The sequence below is a fragment of the Vulpes lagopus genome, chromosome 11 (assembly GCF_018345385.1).
Source record: "Vulpes lagopus strain Blue_001 chromosome 11, ASM1834538v1, whole genome shotgun sequence".
In the NCBI taxonomy this organism is placed as follows: Eukaryota; Metazoa; Chordata; class Mammalia; order Carnivora; family Canidae; genus Vulpes; species Vulpes lagopus.
This window is the reverse complement of record NC_054834.1, coordinates 65177817-65202992: the sequence shown is the minus strand read 5'-3', so window position 1 is coordinate 65202992 and position 25176 is coordinate 65177817. Positions and strand designations below refer to the sequence as shown.

At 44.3% G+C, this 25176-nt stretch overlaps 1 protein-coding gene across 2 annotated transcripts in view; it reads left to right on the top strand.

Annotated features, from left to right (window-relative positions):
- The window catches only part of PTPRJ (protein tyrosine phosphatase receptor type J), a 137155-nt gene that overhangs the window by 90736 nt on the left and 21243 nt on the right, over positions 1-25176 (top strand). For both annotated transcript variants that reach the window (XM_041773464.1, XM_041773463.1), the window contains 11 exons: positions 680-928; positions 2235-2495; positions 5847-6113; positions 8536-8793; positions 13251-13508; positions 14247-14525; positions 16526-16819; positions 19764-19895; positions 21333-21543; positions 21653-21777; positions 23585-23672. In XM_041773464.1, coding sequence (XP_041629398.1) covers positions 680-928; positions 2235-2495; positions 5847-6113; positions 8536-8793; positions 13251-13508; positions 14247-14525; positions 16526-16819; positions 19764-19895; positions 21333-21543; positions 21653-21777; positions 23585-23672 — 2422 coding nt within the window. The remainder of the gene's footprint in view (positions 1-679; positions 929-2234; positions 2496-5846; positions 6114-8535; positions 8794-13250; positions 13509-14246; positions 14526-16525; positions 16820-19763; positions 19896-21332; positions 21544-21652; positions 21778-23584; positions 23673-25176) is intronic.

Here is a 25176-nt window from a genome sequence, read left to right as displayed (position 1 = left end):
ACATGTGCTCAGAGCTGGAGCCTTGGGTTCTGATTTCCCTGACGCCACCAGTGATGTGTGTTTTTGAGCCAGTCACTCCGCCTCTCTGTGTTTCTACCTTGCCCTCTCCAGAATGAAGGGAGCAGACATCATGTTGGCTGAAATGTCTGGTTTATGTCACAGCCAGCCAAATAAAGTGATGGAAAGAGTGGTGGGGGTAGATGGGAGACATTCTGAAGAACCCCTTTGGGGTTGGAATGCAGGGATGAGTTCCTCAGTTGAAATGTCTGGGTGCTATGAAATGATACGATTTGTATTATCTTGACTTGAGACCTTTAGAAGTAGCAAACTATCACTTTGTGTGGAGCTTTGTTCCGAATGCCCAAAACAAAGATGATTCAATGCTGCTGTTTGACAGTTTCAAAAACTGTTTCGAAGAGTGTCAAATCACTGTTGAAGTGAATGTTGAGGGGAGTGGGACAGACCCTCAAAATCTTGGGTTCCTAGGTGTCTTCTTTTCTCCATAATGCTATATATATTTGTTCCTGCTGTGAAATGATGAAATTGCACTGGACCCTGATATCAAAAAAATATTCTTAACGGGTCATATGGAAAAATATCAGTGACCCCAGTCATTCTTTGTGAGGAGTGACTGCAAATGGCTTATTCCATCAATGCCCATTGTGTGTTTTTAAAATAGAACCAAGTCCAGTTTTTGGTCTTCGTCTTGCCCTCCTGGGTTTCACGCAAGCTACTCTTACCTGGAAGAATGCCAATGGCACTGCCACCTGTCGGCTGCTCCTTGAAAGCATCGGAAGTAGTAAGGATTTGACGCAAGACTCAGTGGTCAATATCTCACGCCTGATACCAGGAACTCGAAACAAGTTCACCTTGTCTTTCTCAGGCCCGAATGAACAGAGAGAGTCCTCGGTTATAAATAATAGCTTAGGTGAGTTTACAAAAGTGTGCTTCTTATCTGCCTTGCTGGCTTTGCCTTTCAGTAACGTCATAGTTTGAAGAAATATCATTCTTCTATTTGTCCAGGATTTTAGAATTTATAGAGGGCTTTCCTTCACATTTCGGTGCGACCCTACATTTGTATGAAGAAGGTGGGGTATGTTCTTCTTTTACAGGTCAGATCACTGGGGTTCAGAACGGTAATGGGGGTTGGAACTTTTTGAGTCTGGCATCCCAGAGAGGAGCTGGCCCCTTTAGCTTTATGAACTTTCAGCAGAACGAATAACAGATGTGTTAATTCGAGTAGGGCTATGGGAGGAACTTGCCACATCCATTGAGAAAAGGGATGCTTAGCAAGTACTTCTGGCAGACATCTACTGAATTGCCAATGGAGTGGCCATTTGCAGATGTTAAGCATTTTCAGAGGGAACCTGGTGAATTGAGAAGAACCTAATCCCCATTTTACACATAAAGAAACAGCTATACAGTGGGTGTTAGGATTCGTGACTGCAAGTGACAGAAGCCAAACTTTTTTAAAAAGTGATTTTCTTTATTTATTCATGAGAGAGAGAGAGAGAGTGAGAGTGAGGTAGAGACTTAGGCAGAGGGAGAAGCAGGCTCCCCTGTGGGGAGGCCCAGTGTGGGACTCCATCCCAGGACCCTGGGATTGCGACCTGAGCCAAAGGCAGATGCTCAACCACTGAGCAACCAGGTACCTCTAGAAGCCAGACTTTAAGTAGTTTGGGCCAGAAGAGCAACTTATTGGCTTGTACCTATTTTCCCACAGTGGACAGTAAGGCCTGGAGGAAGGAGATGAGGTGACTCCCATGTCCTCTTCCTCCTTCTTTCTGTACCAGCCTCATTCTCAGAGCAGCTCCTTCCACTCACCTCAGGGAGAAACCTACCAGCAGGTTTCCCGTTTTACCCTCTATCAGAAGGGGTATGGCCCAGGGGAGAAATTCCTAGAGCGGGCTCTGATCAGCTAGGTTTGAGTCATGTGGCTGTCCCTGGATGACCATGTTTGGAGTTGGGTGGGAGAAGTTTTCCTGAAAGAAGGGGAAGAGTGGAAAAGAGCTGAGCTGGAAAGAGAAGCACAGATATCTGGTGGTACCTGGGATAAAAGTAGAAAGTAAAATATCTGCCAAAAATTGAGGCCTTTTGAGGAGGATGTATCTCTCTCGGGGGAAGGAAGGGAAGAATTTGTGGAGTACTAGCTGTGGGCACTGCCTGATGCATCCTCTTGTCAGGGAGGTGCTTTCGGTTGCAGTTAATGTATTTGACTCTTGTGTTTGGAACAGATGCCAGCAGCACAGAGAGCTCCTCCCAGCAGTCCATGACCCCCACTGCCTCTGTGTCTCAGTCTGACCTCCAACATGCAGACCCGTCTTCTGACCATCCTCTGACCCAGCATGCAGACCCGTCTTCTGACCATCCTCTGACCCAAGACACGGAAGTCCTGCTGTTTGGGTTGAAGTCCAACACACAGTACAAAGCCACTGTTTATTCTCAAGCAGCAGATGGCACAGAAGGACAGCCCCGAAACATAACTTTCAGGACAGGTATGTTGAATTTTGTAGAATGTCTTCAGCCAGAGTTTTCCAGCACAGAGTTTTGTCCTCTGTGATTCTGGTTCTCAGTTATCTCTTGCTTCATAAACAGTTTTGTTGTCAGTGGCAGTTTTCTGGAAGAGGGTTTGGGCAGAGCAGATCTAGTGAGTTTCTTCATCACTGTAGCCAAGACGCTTCTTTCCTTCAGCTCAGTAAAGCATATGAAGCAACTACTATGTACAGACACTAGGTGATACTTCATGTTTTTCTTTCGAGTCTTTGCACATGAACCAGTGACAAACTGGTGTAGTATTTTTCCCTTAAAAATAAGTATTTGTGTTGTCATTGTTGGTTAATTATTTTCCCCTTCAGATAAGAAAAAAAAATTATTTTGGCCTGACCTTAGAATGCATGCTGATCTTTCTTTTGAAACTTGTTGACATGCACATTGCTGCTTCCTACCTATAATTTAGCGGTACTTCCACTCTGTATATAGACCAGTATTTGGAGGTGTTTTGGATTGGTACTGATGAGGGGGACAAAGAAATGCATGATTCCTCTCTGGCGGGATTCTGTATAGATGGGGAATTGAGCGAGATGCACATGCATTGAGAGGCACATGGTCCAGCCCTAAGGGCTCAGGATTAAATGCTGTACCAGTGTCCTCCTCAGGGATTTGGTTGAGGCAACATGAGCTAACCCTGGTCACCTGATCCAAAAATATATGTATTCTCGGGATCCCTAGGTGGCGCAGCGGTTTGGCGCTGGCCTTTGGCCCAGGGCGCGATCCTGGAGACCCTGGATCGAATCCCACATCAGGTTCCCGGTGCATGGAGCCTGCCTTCTCCCTCTGCCTGTGTCTCTGCCTCTCTCTCTCTCTGTGACTATCATAAATAAATAAAAAATTAAAAAAAAAAAATTGTTTCTAAAAAAAAAAAAAAAAAATATATATATATATGTATTCTCGAAGGCTATCAGAGACCTATAGAATGGAGGAATAGGGATGGGGGCTGAGGGACACAGGGTAGAAAATAAGACAAGTATCCACTCTGGAAGGCTGGATCACACTGGACCTGGTGACACACCATCGGGATTCAAAGTCCCAAGATGGAGAGGGTGTCGCATTCCTGCTTCCTGCATGGCTGTGTTGGGGAAAGGAGTGCTGTTCCCCAGGTTTTATGTGGGTGGTAGGCTCTTCCTTCCACCAAGGTGGGTTGGGGTGCTATTTGGAAGAAGTAGCCATGGAAAGCAACACATGGCCACTGTCCACTGCAGCTGCCCACCAAGTGCTCTGGGGATTGGAAGGCTGGAGCATGAGTTTAACATCAAATCCTAAGGGAAAGCCTCTTCTGTAGGTGGGATTTGAACTTGTTTTGAAAAGAGAATAGGATTTGAATAAATGGAGAGAAGGAGGAAGACCTGCCCATTGAGGAAACCTTATGGGTGAAGGTCCAGGCAGCAGACACCAAGATACGAAGGTAGAGAGGCACTGGGAGTCCATAACAGCTCAAGGACCCAGATAATTCTAGAGGGGTTGATTTCATTTCTGGAGAGATATGATCATGTGATTGAGAGTTGTGTTTCTCTTAGAGAGTGGGGTGGGGGTCATGCTGTAGAGTACTCAGAGGCAATGACTGGTCATGGTGCTTGCACAGGGTTGGACAGTCTGGGCAGGACACCTATGAAAAGTTGTATCTGTAAAGAATTACTGCTTTTCCTGGTGTCTACCTTGAAGGAGGGTCCACTCGTGTCCTCCTTTCTTCTTTCTCTTTCTACTAATGGGTAGAGAGGGGAGGATGTAGCTATAGGAAAGGCTGCTTGACTTCTGGAGATCCTCAGTGACCTGGCAGGTTGGCAGGTGGGAGGGCTTGATCTCTAGAGGCTGGGTCAAGTTGGAGGAGGAGGAAGGATGGGCCCTCTAGGGGTGCCTTTGACAGGGGTAGGCTGTCCTATGCACAGATGCTTGTGCAAGAGGGTGAATGGGCCCCCTGCCAAGCAGTGTCCCCAGAGCTGGATCCATCCAACAACGCTTTGCCTGATTTGCTAAGAGGGGTCATGTGGATTAGTATGGGTCTTGAGTTCCCTGCTTTTAAAGGGGTTTGAGCAGGGTGCCTGGGTAGCTCTGTGGTTAAGTGTCCTGGGATCCAGCCCTGCATTGGGCTCCCTACTCTGTGGGGAGCCTACTTCTTCCTCTGTCTTCTGCCTCCCTCTCTCTGTCTCTCATGAATAAATAAATAAAATCTTAAAAAAAATAAAGTGGTTTGAGCAGAATTAAAATAATAGTGATTGTACTTTAGACTCTTAGTTGTATGGATAAACACAGCCTGGTTTGTATTGAACTGCCCTAGCCTTGATAAATAATAATTATGGTCACCCTAACCCTCTCTGTGTGTTATGTATGTGAGTGTATCTATGTAGACATACGCACATATGTACACGTATCATACCAGGCATTTTTTAGGTGACTAGGTAGGTGGGATGGGGGTTAAGGAAATCATCAGAGCATTGTTGAGACACCTGAGCAAGGTGAAAGAAGTGCTTCTGGAACCCAGTGAGGGCTGGGGCAGTGGAGGAGGCAGACACACCAGAGCAACAACCCAGAGCAGAGGCAAGGGGAAGAAGACTTGGACGGCTTTCTTCTCTGCCTCCCGGTAGCCTGCTTGCAGGCCTGCAGGTGGAACCCTATCCCAGGCCATCTTGCAGGATGCCCCAGGGGTGCAGTGTGTAGAAGTCAGCCTCCCTGGGCACAGAGCAGGCAGGAGAAGGATGGAGGATGGATTGGGAACATGAGGTGAGCAAGTGGCAAATAACCAGAGCTCTGTGTTATCTTGAGATTAGGAGTGTTACCCCAATTTTACAGATGAGGAAACTGAGCTCAAGGGATTTTTCTAAGATCTACCTGGCCATTAATGCAGAGCTAACCTCGGAACCCAGACCTGCTTCATGCCAAAGCATGTGATCTTTCATAGATCCTGTAGAGTATAGTTCATACTGGATGGATGGATGCTTGAGAGGGTTTCTGGGTCATCCCGGTACCTGGGCACGCATGAGTCGAGTCCATGTTATTGTTTGAGGAGCCTGTCATAGCTCTAAGAGTAAACTCATAAGAAGAACAAAGACTGACTATGCAGTTGCAATCGGCTGCGTTGTTTTGCACTGATGATGACACCTGACATTTGCTGGGACCCCCATACATTTGTGTATATTGTGGTTGTGGGTAAATGGTGCAGAATAGGAAGGCACAATCGCTGAGATTATTTCTTACTGTAGATGCCATGCCCTGATGATGGTTTCTTTCTTTCTCTTTCTCTCTCTCTGGCTTGGCCATACTGGTTACTGTTAACTCCTCTTGTGTCTTCACAGTTGCCAGTCAAGTTACTGATATTGAAGTTGTGAACATCACTGCGACGAGCATGAACCTCACCTGGAAAATCAATGATAATGAGTCATCCTCTCTCTATAGCTACGAGATCCAAGTTGCTGGGGAGACTGGTTCCTTCAACCTCAGTGTCAATACGAAATGGGTCTTTATCACTTTGCTCAACTCGAGTACTTTATACAACATCACAGTGCGTCCTTTCCTTGCCAACGTTTCTGAGGGCCTGCCGGGTTTTCACCAAGTGTACACCCGTGAGTTCACTCATTGCTTTGCTAAACTTTCTCACCTGCCTGCTATGTGCGAGGCCCTGGTATGAAACAAAGCTCTGTTCCTGCCTCAGGAGAAGCACAGCTCAGTGTATGAGCCCACAGAGACTCTCACCTTCTTCAGGATGTATGCTGTAATAACAGGGATCATTGATTGACCTCCCCATGTGCTGAGCATTGTCTCATGTGATGTTCACAGATCTGTGACATGGTTGTTGTTGACCTTATTTTATGGATGAGGAAGCCATAAGAGAGGTGCTGGGAGGCAGGTGTCACACCTGTTAAATGGCAGAGATGGGGTTAGATGGTTGGGCACTCTTGACTCTAGGCTGGGCTTGTCATGACCATTCTAGTGTAGTGGAGGCAAATCAGTGCATGGAGACAAAAAGAGCCTGGATATTCATGTTCCTTTGTCTTTTAGAGAGTGACATTATAATGGAGCAGGGCACAGATATATATCATCGTTTTTTTTTTTCTTCTTAACTATGCCTTAAAGATAAGATGATAGGCAGCAAATAAAAAGCTTTCTGTATCAAAGAAGGTCCAATAATTAAAACAATAATGGTATACCAGCAGTATATAGTATAATAGTATCAGCGTTGTACCATGTAAGGGGCTTTAGGATCCCTGTGTTACAGATAAGAAAGCTGCAGCCCAGCTGAATGATTTGCCCAGGGCTATAGAGCTAGCCTGCAAGTGGCAGATCAGAGACTTGTGCCTGGCTCTGGACCCAGGGTTCGTTTGACAGAATGCTTTCTTTTAGGTGTGTGTTGCTTCTTGGGAAGCACATCTTAGTTGATTTTTTTGGTTTGTTGGTTTTTGTTTTTTTAAGAGAGAGACAGTGAGGTGGAGGGCAGAGCAGTAGGCAGAAAGAGAGGGGGAGACAGAGAATCTTAAGCAGGCTCTATGCCCAGCATGGAGCCCAACATGGGGCTCGATCTCATGACCCTGAGATCATGACCTGAACCAAAATCAAGAGTTGGACACTTAACCAATGGAGCCATCCAGGCGCCCCCACACTGTAGGCATTTTTACAGATGTCTTACCCCTTTGGGGGTAAATGGAATTTGTTTTCACTTCTCCACCTTTTACATTTTTTACTGTTTAATCCCTTTAAGTTGGTCCGAGGGTTGTGGGTTATTGTTAAGCTGTTTATTAGTCAGGATTAGGTTTGGTGGTGAGTAACAGAAAACTTCCCAAGTATACATGGCTTAAACAAAACATTTTCATTGTAAAAGAAGCACAACGCCAGGCAGGATGGGATGGTAGAGTGTTAGCCAGGCTCCCCTGCAGGACACAGAAACTATGAGCTTTTTTAAGCCAAAAGGAGTTTAATCCTAGGAAGTGGGGGCTTATGGAATTATTGTGAAGGCTGGTGTATTATTTTGCTGGGGCTGCCATGACAAAGTGCCACAGACCGGAAAGCAACAGAAATTTATTTTTCACAGTTCTGGAGGCAAGAAGTCTGAGATCAAGATGACACATGTGGGGTTTCCTCTGAGGCCGCTCTCCTTGGCTACCTTCTCCTTGTGTCTTCACATGGTTGTCCTTTGGTCTACACATGTCTGTGTCCTAATTTCTTTTTATAAGGACACCGGTTATACTGGATTAGGGTCCACTCTAATGACCTCATTTTACTTTGATCACGGTTTAAAGACCGTATCTCCAAATGTACCTCATATTTTGTGGTACTGAGGGTTAGTACTTCAACATAGGAATTTTGAGGGGACACAATTCAAGTTGTAACAGCTGGGGAGCAGGCTTTAGGCTGGGACCCAGGAATGACTCCCACCTTAAGGGTGCACCTTGGTTACAGAGCTCCGGGGATGTATGTTCTCAGCTGTAGTTCAGGATCGGAAAGCCACAGGCACCACCACAGCCACAATGTTGGTTCTAGAGCTAGGCAGCCTGAGCTCCGGGTGTTGCATGTCTATTCCAGTGACAAGGAGGAGGAGGGACAGAAGATATGGCTCCACACTTTCCTAGAAGTCATCTAGCAGCAGGGGAGGCTGGGAAACGTAGTCTTTCTTTCTGATGGCCATATACACAGCTAAAAATCTGTTCTGAGCAATTAAAGACAGAGTGGGGTAGAGATCAGTATTGTCCCATGTCAGGAGCCTCTGCTGCATGTCCCTAAGCAGAGATTCTTTCATTTCTAGTGAATGACTTTGTACAACCAAGAAATGTGCAGTTTCTATGCTCTTATAGCCAAGTGTTTTCTCAGTGGCCAGAAAAACCAGTTTCTGAAGGGCTTGTGTTGGAAATGATAATACAAGGAAGAGAAAAAGACAGGTCAGGTGTCCCAAGTGTTCATTTAATCTCAGTGTAAATACTTTTATGAAGTTCAGTCATTCTTGTCTTCTGGAGAAATAGGTTCCTAATCTAGTTGTTTACTTTTTTTCCTCAGCCCCTCATCCAGTTTCTGACTTTCGAGTGACGAGTGTTAGCACAAGGGCTATTGGCTTAGCTTGGAGCAGCAATGACTCAGGTATCTTTAAGATATTTACCTCGAAGAATGGAACGGAAAGAATTCAGGAGAACACAACCACCTACCAAAGTATCATCATTGATGGCCTAACCCCTGGGACTGAGTATAGTTTTGAAATATTTCCGCAAGGACCAAATGGGACTCAAGGGGATTCCCAAACAGTTTGGCATAGCACTGGTAAGAAAATAGGCTGTTTTCTGCAAAACGGTTTCTTGAAGTCAGTGTAACTTAAAATGTCAAGTTTTCCAAATACTGCCTTTCCTTTTATCTCAGAAAAATATTTAAAAAAATTATAATGATAGTAATGCATATTCATTTTATAATATACACAGACAAGCAAAAAGAAGCAAATGACATGGTAAACTATCCACTAGAAATAATCACTGATAACTTTTGGTATGTTCTTGGTATATGAAATAATTACTGATAACTTTTATGATTTTACAATTTTAAGATATATACAGGGGTGTGTGTGTATTTTTAAAGATTTTATTTATCTGAGAGAGAGAGAGAGTGAGTGAGAGGAGAGAGAGCACAAGTGATGGAGAAGAGGCAGGAGGAGCAGAGGGAAGGGGAGAAGCAGACTCTTCACTGAGCAGGGAGCCCAGTGCAGGGGTCAACCCCGCACTCCAGGATCATGACCCAAGCCTAAAGTAGACGTTCAACCGACTGAGCCACCCAGTCACCCATTATATATATATATATTTTTTCTCTTACAAACATTGAGGTCATTCTGTTGATGTGGTTTTATAATCTGCTTTTTTCTACTTAGCAGCTTATTGTGGATATTTTTCCCTTTCAACACAAATATTTCTACAGGATAATTTTAATACCTGCCTGGCATTTAGACAAATCAAAGGTCGACAGATAATAATGGCCCATGGGCCAAATCTGGCCCACTGCCTATTTTTGTGAATAAAGTCTTATTGGAACACAACCATGCTTATATATTTACATATGGTCTACAACTTCTTTTGTGCTAGAAATGAGTAGTTGCAACAGAAAATATATGGCCCACAAAGCTTAAAATATTAATTCTGTGGCCCTTAAAGAAAAACTTACTTGACCCCTGAGATAAATCATTGTTCAAAGTATGACCCAGGGATCCTTGAGAGTTCCCTAGTTTTTTTCAAGGGGTCAACAAGGCATTATTATTATCATAATGCTGCTAAAATGTTATTTGGCTTCTTCACTTTTATTCTTTCATGGTGACTGTATGATGGAGTTCTCCAGATGCTATGTGACAAGGGATGACATCACCACTCTGATGGCTAATGGAACGTATGCTGGTGTATTCTTTCGTTTTAAAAATATCATTTTTATTTCTAGTATAGTAAATATAAACATAGCCTGCATAAAAAAAAATTCTCTTTTAAGAGGTGAAGGAGTCCTGAGACTCAAAGTTTAAGAACCATTGATCTGGATGTATTGTAAATTATTTAAGTACTCCTCTATTGTTGAATAAGTAGATTATTTACAGTCTTTCATAAACAACATTGTTCTTTAAGGTTAAATGATATTGATGAAGGTATCTTATGAAAAAACTTAATGTTCATTACTATTGTTTTTAAAATTTGAAATAAATTTTTTGGGGGAAAGTTTGGAAAAAATGCACTGTTCTTTGATCGTAAGAGAATTGAAATCTTTTATACAGAGGGAAGAATAAAGAAATGAGACTAGTTCCTTTAGCCACACATGAAATCAGGTGGGCTTTTGAGATTTTCCTTGTATAGGTTTCTTTAACTCCGTTGGTTGGGTTAAGATTTTTTTTTTAATGGGTTAAGATATTGATAGTTACTTGGAAGTTCTACTTTCAAAATAAGGAACTGCAAATGTGTATTCCTCAGATGAAATATAATAATTCCTTTTCAAGTGTGAATTTTGGATTAGACTGTTGATATGGGCTCTTAATGTCAACATATATTTCTTTCCTTCTTTTGAGAATTTGCTAATAATGAGGATCACCATGGTGGGGGACCCTTGATATTGTGTGACTTGCCAGTCACCAGAACTAAGTATAACAATAGTTTAATATATTGGGGGTTGATAAAGTGCTGGGCTCTCATCCTTTATTTTTTAATTTTTATCACAACTTCATGAGGTAGGTACTGTTGACCTATTTTCCAGAGTAGGAAATGGGAGGTCTGTGAGCTTAATAACTGGCCCAGAGTGACAAGGTAGTGAACTGGCTTCTGTCTGGCTTTGAAGAGTGAGGTCTTAGTGACAGTGTGGACTGACACTTTGACGTGGTACAGCTGCAAAGTAATTTAGGACTGTTCCTTGAGGAGAAGGCATCTCTTGCATTGTCGCCCATAACTGAGTCTCACTGAATGGAAATCAAGAAGAGTTGTAATAAGTCTCTTAGGGGATTACCATTGTATTATTGAACAACTTCTGTTATTATTAAAATTGATATAACAGCATTAAAGGAAATTTTGAAGAAACCAAACAAATACTGTATGACCCAGTAATCCCAGTCCTGTGTGTGTGTGTGTGTGTGTGTGTGTGTCTGCATGTGTTTGTATCCAGAAGAATTAAAAGCAAGGACTTCACATAGTTATTGTATACCGGTGTTCATAGTAGCATGAGTCATGATAGCTAAGAGGTGGAAGCAATTAAGTGTTCATCAACAGAGCAGTGGATAGACAAAATATGGTATAGCCACACAAAAGAATATTATTCAGCCATAAAAAGGAATGAAATTCTGCTAGCTGCTGCAACATGGATGAGCCTCCAAAACATTATGCTACATGAAAGAAGCCAGACACAGAAGGACAAATATTAGGTTTCCATTCACAAAAGGTTCTTGGAATAGGAAAGTTCATAGAGATGAATGTAGAATAGAGGTTACCGGGGGGTGGGGGTGGGAATGTTGCTGTTTAATGGGAACAGAGTGTATGTTAGAGGTGGGTGATGAAATGTTTTGGGTATGGATGATGGTGCTGGTTACACAACATTGTATGTTTGTATGTATGTGGCATGAATGTGTTTAATGCCACTGCGTTGTACATTTACAAATGGTTAAAATGATGAATATTATGTGTATTTTATCACCATCAAAAGTAAGGGATTAAAAAATAACTCCACTCTTCTAACCCAGCTGAATTGCTTTCACATCTGTGTCCATAATATAGGTTTTGTGTACATCAGTAATTATTATACAAACCATTGTATTTTGTATGATTTTTTTTTTTGACTCAGTGTGGGCTCTAGCTTCCCTTCCATTGTAAGTATGATCTTCATGTTTTTAGTGGCAGCAGAATGTTTCATTAGGTAGCCAGATCACAGTTTACAAAGCCCTTCTTCTTCTTCTTTCTTCTTTTTTTTTTTTTTTTAAGATTTTTTATTTTATTTATTCATGAGAGACAGAGAGAGAGAGAGGGAGAGGGGCAGAGACACAGGCAGAGGGAGAAGCAGGCTCCATGCAGGGAGCCCGACGTGGGACTCCATCTTGGGTCTCCAGGATCACGCCCTGGACTGAAGGTGGCGCTAAACCGCTGAGCCACCTGGGCTGCCCAAAGCCCTTCTTTTTTTATGGAATATTTAGATTATTTATAGGTTCTTTTACCTTTATAGATAGTGGTTTTCTCTTATGGTCTTTTGTCTGTAGAATCCCTTTAACATCAGGAATCTGGCTGGTGGTAGAGAAAGAAGCCTCTCAAAGCTACCTCCCTTGAAGGAGAACCCACTTATAAAAAATAAATTTTGGAAGAGGTAGTACATGCACGTGGTACAAAATAATAAAAAAATGCAGAAGGTTTTACACTGAAAATATTCCCCTCTTTTGTCCCCTCAGCCACTCAATTCCTCCCATTAGAGGTGACCTTTGTTCCCAGGTGAAGAGAGAAGTGTTTTGAAAACAAGGGCAGAGAAGAGGCCCCATTTAGGTAGTTATTTCTAAATAACTAGAAGAGGACCTAGAAGGTCCTAGAAGAGGACCCATTTAGGTAGTTATTTCTGAACCTTGATCTGTGTGTTCCTATTACATCCGGTTCAGTGTGTAGAGGTGAGGTGGGTGGAACAAGGTACCCAGAGTGTTCCTGAGGGAGATTTCTCTTCTGACCTCATCAGCTCTGAGGGTGGACAGGATAAGTGTTTTCGCTTCTTCACCCTGGCCTCAAATACTCACAACCTAGCAAAGGCAACTCTCCCAGTTCATTCGTTCTCTTCAGTATGCCTGACTATGTTACAGGAAGATGTTTGCTTTTGAGGAAATGATTAAAAAGTAAAAACCTATTTATCGTGATATGTACCTTGGTATGTATCGAGTATATATACTGAAAAATACATACATCCTAAGTGCGTAGTTTGATGAATTTTCACAAACTGAATCCATCTGGTCATTAGCACTTGGATCAGGAATCTGAACATGATTTTTCATTCCAGAAGACCCCCCGAAGGGGGCGTTGTTATGACAAAAACAAAAGCCCAGAGAACCAACAGGATAAATTGGTAAGTTCATCTGTGTTACGGAAGAGCCGAAAGAAATGAGTGTGTGTGATTCTCACTGGTTTTGGAGCTTACCTTTCGTGGACGCGTTTCAGACTTTGATGGCAAAAGAACAGTTCTCTTGACACTTCGAAATAAAGCTGGGCATTATGATGGTCTTTGACAGACTTCTTTTTTTTAACCAGACCCCAGTGCAGTCTTGGACATCCATGTGCTCAAAGTCACCACAACGGAAATGCAGTTGGAATGGAAGAGTACAGACAATGCTTCTGAGTACACCTACTTCTTAGACATACAGTCCGAGTATGGCTCCAACCAGACAAACAGTTATCAGAAAGAGATCACTCTTAGGGACTTGGTTCCAGGCACCTTATATAACATCACAGTCTTTCCAGAAGTGAACCACATCAAGGGGAAATCCAGCTCCACGGCACAGTATACACGTAAGCCTCTTAGGACGCCCTGCTGAGGGGTGTTCTTTCTGACTCCCTCCTGAAAGGTGGGAGGTCAGCCCTGGCTAAACAGGGGGATAAGGGACCACTGTGTTTCTGGGCTCCAGGTGGAATGTGAAGCTGCTTAAGCAGAAAACATCAGTCTCAGCAAAGGTTCTGTTGTTCCCAGCATTGATGCTGAGCCACGTGAACATGGAATTGTCTTTAGAAGCAGAAAACGATCTGATAAGCATGGACAGTGTAACTGTTCCATTCATTCCTTGGGAATGCAGACTAGAGGAGGGTCACTTTGTCACGTTGGCATTAGAGATACTGCTCAAGCGACGAGCTTTGCACGCAGCCATCAGGGAGGGGTCTTGCTAACGTTTTTGATCTAACTCTATGGTAGATGTGGTAGTTTATGTTATCTTTTTAGTCTGTTTTTCTCTTTCGTTAATCAGGTTTCCAAAACAGATAGGAAATTAGGCCTGGAAAATATATTTCAGATAAACTGAAAAGTTTTAAAAAAGAATTTTTCTTTGAGATTCAATTTATATAATTATTTTCTGAAGGTCTTTTTGGGAAGCCTTCTGTCTTTTGAGTCAGCAAATGTTAGCTTGATTTATTCTGTCCCAAGAGGAGCCAGGCTGTTTTTAGAGGCAGTAAATAAAATGGTCCTGGAAATCAAGGCTAATCCATGCCTTTTTTCTTTTTTTTTTTTAAAAAAAAAAACAAAAAACAAAACCTAAGGACCCAGTAACGTATCGAACATTGAAATAATTGCCAACATCACAGCGGCGAACTTAACTTGGCAGAACTTTGATGAAGCTTCTCCCAGGTACACCTACCACCTCTTTATTGCAAAGGATGGAAATTCCAGCAATGCAACACAACTTGTCACATATCTTGGCGTCACCTCTGTTATCATCACTGAGTTAAGCCCTGGCTCGGCATACACAGTGGAGATCTACAGCCAAGTAGGGAATACCACCATGTCCCTGACACCCAGCTGGCAGTCATTCTGTACAGGTGAGTAGCCCCAGGTTCCTTCTGGGCTCTTTTCTGTTTGGTGCTGACCTGGCAGGTGTGTCCTCCACAGACTTTATAATGTTCTGTGTCGGGGGCAGAAATAGACACTGAGCTCTTTGAGATATCCTATTAGCTCGTTAGTGCTTTCTTTTTGTTCTTATCATTTATTCATTCAACAAATATTTATTGAACACTGACTATATGCCAGGCACTGTTAAGTGACACCCACAAGTCTCTGCCTTCCTGGAATTTTTATTCTGGTGGGGAAGACATATAATAAACAAGATGACGGTTACTGGTAGGGAAAGGAAAAAGAATAAGGAAGGGGGAGATGAGATGTGTGTCTAGGGTGCCCCCAGTGAAAAGGTTATTGAGCAAAGACCTGAAGGAAGTGAAAGAGCCAGCCATATGACCATCAGGGCATAGAACACTATAAGCAGAGAAATAGCCAGTGCAAAGGTCCTGAGGCTGGAGTATGCCTACCTGTTGAAGGAAGAGCAGGAGGCCAGGATGGCAGGAATGGACTAATGCAACAAGGGGATGATGGGTAGATGGTAAGGCCTGAGAGGTAATGGGCCAGGAAATGGATGTCATGCAAGCTTGTGGTTCATAGTTTGGCTTCCCCACTGAAGAAGGTTGAAAGGATATTATTAAAATGGATGCTCAGCCTTTTTACCCGTTTTGATCCTTCTCTCTTAGTGTAAGTAATGCTATAAAAGGAAGGGTTAAAAAACAAAAAGTGAAGGGTAGCCCCGTTTTTAACTGAGGGAGCTTTCAGAAAGGACCCCAGGGAATATTATACCAGTGGTTGTGAGTACTTCAGCTCACAGATCTGGTTGGGTCACCTTGGCACCTGTGTACCACCTATTCTCTCCCCTCTTTGTACCTACATCTTCTCTTCCTTAGACCAAGCTACTCAAGTATGTTTGGGCTGATTTGGAAGTGGAGGGTTCTCATTGGATCAGCCTCCCTGGTGGTAGTGTAGGAGCTGGAACCATGATGACCTCTGATCTTTCACATGGAGCATCTAAAATCCTGGCAGCTCTGAGTCACCTCTGCTAACTTGGGCTCCATCCACCTGGTCTAGACACAGAACTTTGGGATTTGGGTGGCTTCCATTGCTGATACTTATCTTAGCTATACTTCAGTCTGTAGCAAGCTCATACATATGAGCATTTATGACTAGGGGTGGCTAGAAAAGGAGCTGTGGAGGTAGGTGTGCATTGGGTAGATTACTTTTCCAGGCCTCAGGTGGAGAATATGGGAGCTGCACCAAGTGATTTGCTAGTGCTTTTCCTGACATAAAATACTGTAGCATTGAAGTCATGATAATACTCTCCCTCAGTATATTTCTTCAGGACCCCATGACCATGACCGGAGCCCAAATCAAGAGTCAGAAACTTAACAGACTGGCCAGCCAGGTGCCCCTGACGCCCCATTTTAAAGATGAAGAAACTGATTCCATTTACCATTGACTATTTCAGCATGTTATATCTATATAAAAAACCCTGGACTTGGATTTAGAAAACCTGGGGCCCAGTTTTTGTTGCTTACCAGCCATGTCATCTTTAGCAACTTAAATAACCTCTCAAAGCCTCAGCTGATTCTTCAGCAACTTGGGATGGTATTAAGCCTACCTCTTCCGGAGGGATTGTCAGAGGGGCCCCAAGATGAGATGACATGGGTGAAGAAGTTGCTGCCACCATCCTGTTGGGCTACAGCTAGCTCTCGCAGAACCCTGTTCTCTTCCAGCGTAGTGACTCATAGTCATCGTTTCATTTAATCGCCATACAGTCCTGCAGCTGAGGCTCGGTTGGGTGGCTGACCCAAGGTCACACAGTTCAGTAAGTCCTGATTCAAGGTCAGCCTCTGCCTCTTTTACCCTGCCACATGGCTCTCTCCTCATTACAGATGAGACAGGATTCTGCTGCTCGCTGAGTGCCAGTGTTCACAAAGGCCTAAGTCCCAGTCCCTCACGATGTGCTGTGCTTGCTTTGCAGATCCTTTTCCAGTAACCTCCTTCCACTGTGAAATGGTCCCCAAAGAGCCAATCTTGATTCTCAAGTGGGTCTGCCCTCTCGGCACCAACACAGGCTTCCAGCTGGAGATTAGCAGAGGAGCTTGGAAAAATGTGACGCAACTGGAGAGCTGCTCCTCAGAGAACAGCACGGAGTACAGGACGGAAGTCACGTATTTGAATTTTTCTACCTCCTACAACATCAGCATCACCACTGCCTCTTCCTGCAACAAGATGGCGTCTCCCACCCAAAACACCTGCCTCACTGGCATTACAGGTGGGCTTCCTGGTGGCATTGTGCTTACCCCTGGAGCATGCCGACCCAGTGGGTCTACAAGTGTGGCCCAGAAATCTGTATTTCTTTTGAAATTTCTGCTAAAATATTTATTTTTGTTGGTATAGGTAATTCTATAGAAATCTAGTCTTAAAAAGAAGAATAAGAGGGACTCAGGTTTTATATTCCAAAGGTTTCCTTTGCTTTACAGAATAATTCATTGCTGTGTTTTTCTTTTAAGTAATAAGTTCCTGTCTTGCATTTTGCTTTAAAAAGCATTTTCATAGAAATATTTAAATATACACAAAAGTAGAAGAAAGCCTAAAGAAACCCACGTATCCACCATCACCCAGATGGATATTTATCAGAGTTTGACCAGTCTTCTTTCATTTATTCCCTCCTCCCTGAGTGGATTACTTTGAGACCAGCCCTGGTCATTCTACACTCTAATTTATAAATGTTTCAAGAAGTATTCCTCTAAGATAGAGGCTCTTTTCCCCTTTCATTCAGACATAACCACATTGCTATTACCATCACACTTAAACAGTACTTTTATTTTAATTCACATATACGGTGAAGATTCATATTCCCTGTGATCCATTTTGACAAACTCCCTAGCTATTTTTTGAGGAATGGGGTTCACTCACTGCCCAGGGGATCCCAGTAGTCAAACTTTTACACTCATCGTTCTTATTTTTTGGACTTGGAAAAAAGTTGTTTCTTATATCTTTGCTTCTTTTGTATTGTCTTTCCCTTGCCGTGTCTTTGCCAACATCATGTCTTAGATCAGCCTGGTGGGTTGGTTTAGCTTTGTGCTTTTTGACCTCTGGATATATTTCCTTTAGGGTATCAGACTGTTTCTGGAAATTTTCCAAAGAATCCGTGGTTGTAATAGTAAGAGAGAAAGGTCTTTTACTGCAGGGACACTGACTTGAAAAGCGGTTGAGGAGTTCTGTGGACAGTGCCTTGGATTGATTGGTTGATTTTTAGTGCCTTGGATTTAGATAGGCAGACCAGGGTTTGAGTCTAAGTTCTGCCTTTTACAAGCTATGTGAGCCCAGAAAAGCTACTTAACCTCTATGAGCCTTGTTTTTCTTAGTTATAAAAGGGAGAAATAGGGGCACCTGGGTGGTTCAGTGGTTGAGCGTCTGCCTTTGGCCCATGGGGCGATCCTGGAGACCCTGGGATCGAGTCTCACATCGGGCTCCCGGTGCATGGAGCCTGCTTCTCCCTCTGCCTGTGTCTTTGCCTCTCTCTCTCTCTCTCTCTCTCTCTCTGTGTGTGTGTGACTATCATAAATAAATAAATAAAATATTAAAAAAAAAAAGAGAACTATTATTTGTTAGTTGCTGTTTGCCGGGTGTCAGGGCCACTGGTGAGTAGGGCAGACAGGATCCCTGGAGCATAGGATTCAGATAAGCAGAGAGAGAGGGAAAGGATTGCCAGTCCTGCAGGAGGATGAGCTAGCAAGTTACTGACAGTCTCACCTGTCTGGGCAGCTGAAAGGCCAGGCTCGGAGGGGAATCCAGGGAGCCTGAGTTAGGAAGCTGGCTCAGCAGGTGATGGTTAGATATGGGGATAGTGCCCTCAAGTGGTCACTGCTATCAGCTACGTGTGAGGCTGCCGAAGCCTGGTTCAAAGCTCTGCTGCCCAGGACAAAATATTGTGAGTCTCCTGCAGAATTTAACATTTTCTAGGAGCTGCATTAAAAAAAGTCAAAAGGAAGAGCTGACATTGATTTAAATCATGTTTTCTTTAACTCAGTATATGAAAAATATTATCGTTTCAACATGTAGTTTGTATTACATGGAATCCAGTCTACGTTTCACGTGTACAGTGCCTCTGAATTTGGGCCAGTCGTGTTTGAAGAGCTCAAAAGCTCTGTGTGGCCAGTGGCTGCCGTGCTGGGCGGTGCAAGTATGGGAGCCACGTTGTGGTGTTTTTGTTCAGTTTTCTCTGTCTCCCTTAATCTTAAATATAATAATGAAAACACACTGTGAGAGACAAACTTAGGTGAAGTGTGTGCGTGTGTGATCATCTTTAATTCAGCATTTTCTTCCTTTTGTGTTCATTTGGAGGGTGACTTTAGAAGCTCAGCTCAGGGGTCCTCTAGGTGGCTCAGTGGTTGAGGGTCTGTCTTCAGCTCAGGTTGTGATCCCAGGGTCCTGGGATCGAGTCCTGCATCAGGCTCCCCCTAGGGAGCCTGCTTCTCCCTCTGCCTGTGTCTCAGCCTCTCTCTGTGTCTCTCATGAATAAATAAATAAAATCTTAAAAAAAAAAAAAGAAAGAAGCTCAGTTAGGAAAGGGAGGCATGTCATCATGAAGGTCGCATGGACTGTTCCTGTGTCGGTTTTTCTGGTTTCTGGGAAGAGGGTCAGTTGGGTTTCTCAAGGTGGCGTTTTAAACCAACCTTAGCAAAAAGAGGACTTTACTTTGAAGAATGTGGACCAGAAACACAGCCAGGTCTGAGGAGAAAGTGTAATCTCTGCATGTCAGCCTTCCTCCCCTCTAGGTCCCTCCCATACTGTTTTTAGCTGACCAGGGCATTGGATACTGTACCCCATGGTGGGCAGGGAGCTGCCAATGGCTCCCCACTTAGAGATCCAGCCACACAGGCTCTCTCTTGATCTCCTTCTACCCCAGTCCTCTGGGTCAGAAGAGGCTGGGAGAAGATAGGAAAGGCAGTTTGTCTTTAGCCACCAAGGCTGTGGGGATCCTATCCTGGGTGTGTGGCTGGGCATGCTGAAGGTGCTGTTGTGAGCTGCGGAACCTGCCATCTCTACCCCCCACTTCCCTTCCCTGACTCTTGCTCTGCATGTGTTCTGCATGAGCCCAGCCCATCGCTCCAGAGCCAGGGCACTGCAGCAAATTTCTCCTTAATAATTTTGTATCTTCTTTGGTTTTATTTAAGTGGTGGGTGATCATGTTTCATTTTGCTCTGTTTCAGACCCCCCTTCTCCAGATGGATCCCCGAATATTACATCCATCAGTCACAATTCAGTAAAGGTTGAGTTCAGTGGGTTTGAAGCCAGCCATGGACCCATCAAAGCCTATGCGCTCATTCTCACCACTGGGAATGGTAAGGAGGGGTCAGTTACAGGTTCAACAGCCCATGAGACATGTCATGATGGGGGGGGGGGCATTCCTGTGCCCACTGAGTCACATTGGAGATACAAATACATGTCTGTTTTTGCACTGTAGCCACACTGTGGCCCTCACAAGCGGGTGGGCGAGCTATTTGCCCGATGATCTCCGTCAGGGTTGACAGACTGTCTATAAGGAGCTGGATAGCAAATAGTTTAAGCTTTGCAGGCCATGCAGTCTCTCACAGCTGCCCGACTCTGGCGCCGAGGGGTGAAAGCAGGCACAGACGGTGCATGAAGAATGAGCGTGGCTGTTCTAGTAAAACATTATTTGTCAGAATGGGCAGTCCACTGGATTTGGCTTGTGAAGCATACCTTGCCGACGACCTCTGACCTAGGTTTTTCTTCTCTTTTACAATACAGGGTCTTTTAAGTGATGGAATGTTCATCTTAATCAACTTTCTCTCTCTCTCTCTCTCTCTTTCTCTCTCTCTCACAAACACACCATATTCAAAGGGTAGCTTTCTCTTCAAGGAAAACAGGAAGTGATTTGCGTTTGTGATGGGAACTTGCAAAAAGCATCCTCACAGCTGAGAGAGGAGGTGGCTCACATGCCCCTTGTCCCTGACAGGGCTCCGTTACATTCTTTGGTGGGAAGAAGGGCATGATTCGAGGGTGTCTTTGTTAGCCGTATGTGGGTGCTTTGCATAAGCCGGGTTTTCATGGCCAAGTTTTGTTGTTTTTGTGCATCACCTTTAGCAAGGCAGTGCTGCCTCTGCCATGCTCTCAGCCCGTGGTACTGTCCTCCCCTCCTCGGGGACGGAGGGATCAAGCATCTTGTAAGGGCTGTGAGCATCCTAGAAGGCAAGGAATTCACTGGTGTCATACACTTCTGGCAGAGTTTCAACAACTGATACTGAGATCTCTCCATCTGTCTCTTTCTCTCTCCTCCTCTCTGTCATTCCGTTTTGGGTCTGTTTCAAGTCCTTTCATTGTGAGGTTTTCAGCAAAATCCACGCTTAGGCCTCGCCAAATGAAGGAGGTGGTATCTCATAGTGACCAGGAGTGACCACTGCCAGCCTGTGGTGGGTGAGACTGTGCGCTCCAAGCCGATGGTCTGGGTCAGAAGTCAGCCTGACCGTGTGCACAGTGTGGCCTCAGGCCCAGGCCCTTTTAGCTTTCTGTGCCTTCATCTTCCCACCTGTAAGATGGGGGTAGTAAACCTAACGTGGTGAGACTGTTGTCTGTGACGATGGTTTTGTACGTAGGGGTTATGCAAGCAAAGCCCGCAGAACTTCATCTAAGCCAAGCCTGGCACAGAGATCTGTGATCATTACCGCCCAGTGTCAACGTCATTGTTTAGATGCATGCGAAACTGAAATCTCTGCCATCACTTGCTTATTTATGCCTTTCTTTCTATGTGCCTCTCTTAGCTGGTCACCCATCCCCAGATGTTTTGAGATACACGTATGAGGATTTCAAAAAGGGGGCCTCGGAGACGTACGTGACATACCTCATAACAACAGAAGGGAAGAGACATCCTCAGGGCTTGGCTAAAGTCTCGAAATACGAAATCGATGTTGGGAACGAGTCAAACACGCACGGTTATTACAACGGGAAGCTGGAACCCCTGGGCTCCTATCGGTAATGCCTATGGGGTTCCTGCCTCCGGGGCTGAGCCCTGTGCGCGCACCGCTCTGCACGCCGGGGGCGGTGGCCACGTCTCAGCTCTTTCCTCCTTGTCCTCCCGCAGGGCTTGTGTGGCTGGCTTCACCAACATCACCTTTAGCCCTCAGAGCAAGGGCCTCATAGATGGCGCTGAGAGCTACGTGTCCTTCAGTCCCTATTCCGACGCGGTTTACTTGCCCCAGGATCCAGGTAGACAAAAGCACAGCAGTGCCGTTAACATTTCAGTGGGGTTTTTGCTTCCGGTGTCCACAGAAGGCCGGGAGTCCACCCGCCTCCCTTGGCTGGTCTCTCCTCTCAGAAGCTGAGATGTCACATGGCCATCAGGACCCACCTCTGCTTCCTCCGAGGAGGTTCCCAACACCTCCCCCCCCCCCCCCCCCCCCCCCCCCCCGCCGCATGCTGCACTTCCACTCTGCAAACACAGTTTAGTCCTTGCTTCTCAACGTGCATGCCAGGCACACTGTTTGACCTTTAGTGCGTAGAACCTTTGAACGTTAGGGTCATAGGGAGTCACAGAAATGGTCTCGTCCAGCTCCTCTCATAGAAATGAGGCTGTGAAGGCCCAGAGAGGGGACAGTGACTTGCTTAGAGGCAGGCCTGACACTCTGGTCCCAGACTCCTTGTCAAGTGCTCCCCTCCTTTATCACACAGACTGAAGTGATTTAGGAGCCTCATTTCTTTTTTTTTTTTTTTAATAAATTAATTTTTTTATTGGTGTTCAATTTACCAACATACAGAATAACACCCAGTGCTCATCCTGTCAAGTGTCCCCCTCAGTGCCCGTCACCCATTCACTCCCACTCCCCACCCTCCTCCCCTTCCACCACCCCTAGTTCATTTCCCAGAGTTAGGAGTCTTTATGTTCTGTCTCCCTTCCTGATATTTCCCACACATTTCTTCTCCCTTCCCTTATATTCCCTTTCACTATTATTTATATTCCCCAAATGAATGAGAACATATAATGTTTGTCCTTCTCCGATTGACTTACTTCCCTCAGCATAATCCCCTCCAGTTCCATCCACATTGAAGCAAATGGTGGGTATTTGTCGTTTCTAATGGCTGAGTAATATTCCACTGTATACATAAACCACATCTTCTTTATCCATTCATCTTTCGATGGACACCAAGGCTAGGAGCCTCATTTCTGTAAGAGGAGCTGGATGGTGCACTAACAAACCAGTGGATCCCTTTGTCTCTGGCCTGAAGGCAGGGCTGTGAAGGCCCAGGGAGGGGGCATATACAAAGGGATCAACTGGTTTGTTAGTGTGTCTGGTTTTACACTTGATAGCTGTTGGCTTCAGGAAAGAAGCCCCAGAAGCAGAGTTCAGGGAGTTCTCACCCCCTTCCCCAATAAACAAGGGTTTTATGTCACTTGAGCACAATGCTGTAGGTACTTGTGCTCCTGTGTGGGCATTAGTGTCAGAAGGGTCAGAAGCGACAGGAACCACGGGGGACATTGTGTCTAGTGGATTTTAAACAGTGGTTGTTCCACCACGCAGGGCCAGTCTTGAGACCCTCCCTGCTCCCACCCTATTGCCACAAGAACATTTCTGCCTGGTTCTCTATTTTATATGTTGGGCTGGTACATACAATTTCATTCGAAGAAACATGTCAGCAGTAAGAGCAACTCAAAAATCATAGACAGCCCAGTTCCCTAGGTTTGCAGTTGAGGAACCCAAGGAAGGGGGAGTGGCAACTTTCTCAAAGCTAACCTGTTAGTGGTGGGCTGGGGCTGGGGAACCTGGCTGCCAAATGCCTAGATTAATTATATGTCCAAAGGTATTTAACACACACACACACACACACACACACACGCACATGCACACGCTCTTTCTCTCTCTCTTTGATTTGAGGACTCTGGGCCGGTTGTTTGTGAGCATCCTTTTTTGGAACAATATCTAATTTAATTTTATTTAAATTCAATTAATGAACGTATATGTTGTATTATTAGTTTGTGAACATCTTCTGAAGTGCCTCTCATTTGGACTTTTCTCAGGTGTCATCTGTGGAGCAGTTTTTGGGTGCATCTTTGGTGCCCTGGTCATTGTGGCTGTGGGAGGCTTCATCTTCTGGAGAAAGAAAAGGCAACTGTTGTTTATTTGAATGATAATATCCTCCTGTTTTAAGGGGGCTTTTTACTATGGAAACTTTCAGACATTTACACAATCAGAAGGACTCCTGTCATGGGCCCCCAAGTCCCCATCACCCACACTCTTCACTGGCCAGTCCCACTTCCTCTCAGCACCCTAGGGCGTCAGGCCCTGGCACACGGTGCTGTGTAGGGCTCCTTCTGAACTGTGTCTTGGGGTTCATGAATCAGTTTTGTGGTGCTAAGAGATTTCATTTTAGAGTTAGCTAGTTTGAACATCTGCTCTGTCTGACTGGAAGTTAGGGAGGTCCATTGTGATGTCTACAATAATCTGTGATGTGACACCAAGGAGCATTACAGAAGCAGCACATGGTTAAACAGTAAAAATAGCAACTATTTTGAGCACTTACTGTGTGCCTGGATTTGTGTTTCCATCAGTTCTCATATTCATGGGCTCTAGGAGGCAGGTCTTGAAAGCCCCATTGCAAGGACACACAAGCTGAGTGTAGGAAGTATGGAGATGAACTTGAACCTGATGTTTGCACTCCATCACTCACTCTCCTGTCTGACTGTGTGCTGGGAAGCCTTTGTATCAACTGCGATTCATTCATGCTTAGCAGGTGCTGTCAGGTGGGGAATTTCATCCTGGCTCTGAGTTTAAAGCAACTATGCCAGATTCTTCGGCCACCACCTTGCCCTGTTGGGTTGACAGGCAGATTAAAATTTTTTGTGTGTGAGGGATGGGTCAAAATAGCTTTCTTGTTTCTCGTTGAAGTAAAAGTTATACATGCTTGTGGCAAAAAAGAAAATACTGAAAAGAAGAACAAAGAAACTGGATACTTCATAATCATGGCACCTGCACAAAACTACATTTAACATTGATATGATTGTGAAACTCACACGTGAATATACAGACACACACAAATGGAATCATACTATGCGTATTATTTTCTAATCTGCTTTATTATTTAAGACATTGTGGACAGCTTCAAATCTTCTTCAGTTTAAGTGGATAGAGAGCCTTCAACTGTATGGAAATTATTCAACCAATTTTTCTGATGTTTGCAGTTTTTTTTTTTTTTGCTACAGTTACTTAATCTGTCCCTAAATCTTTGGGCGCATTCATGACTATTTCCTTAGGCTAAATTCCAAAGTGGACAGTTGCTGGCTCAGTGGGTATGATGCATGTTTTCAATTTTGATACATACTGACAAATTGCCCTCCAGAAGGTGTTTTTTTTTTTTTTAAACACCAATGTGGGGTTTAGCCAGCCATGCAGGAGATGACCAGGTGCCCCACCATCGTACCCATAGTGGAGATATTTTCTGGCTTATTCCATTAACTTATCAGAATGGTTTATCAAAAAACAGTATGAAAAAGTGACTCTGGCTTTACAAAAGGAGCATGCTGCCAATTTATATTTACCCAGAGTTATTTCTTATCTTTTTTTTTTTTTTTAAGATTTTATTTATTTATTTGACAGAGATCACAAATGGGGG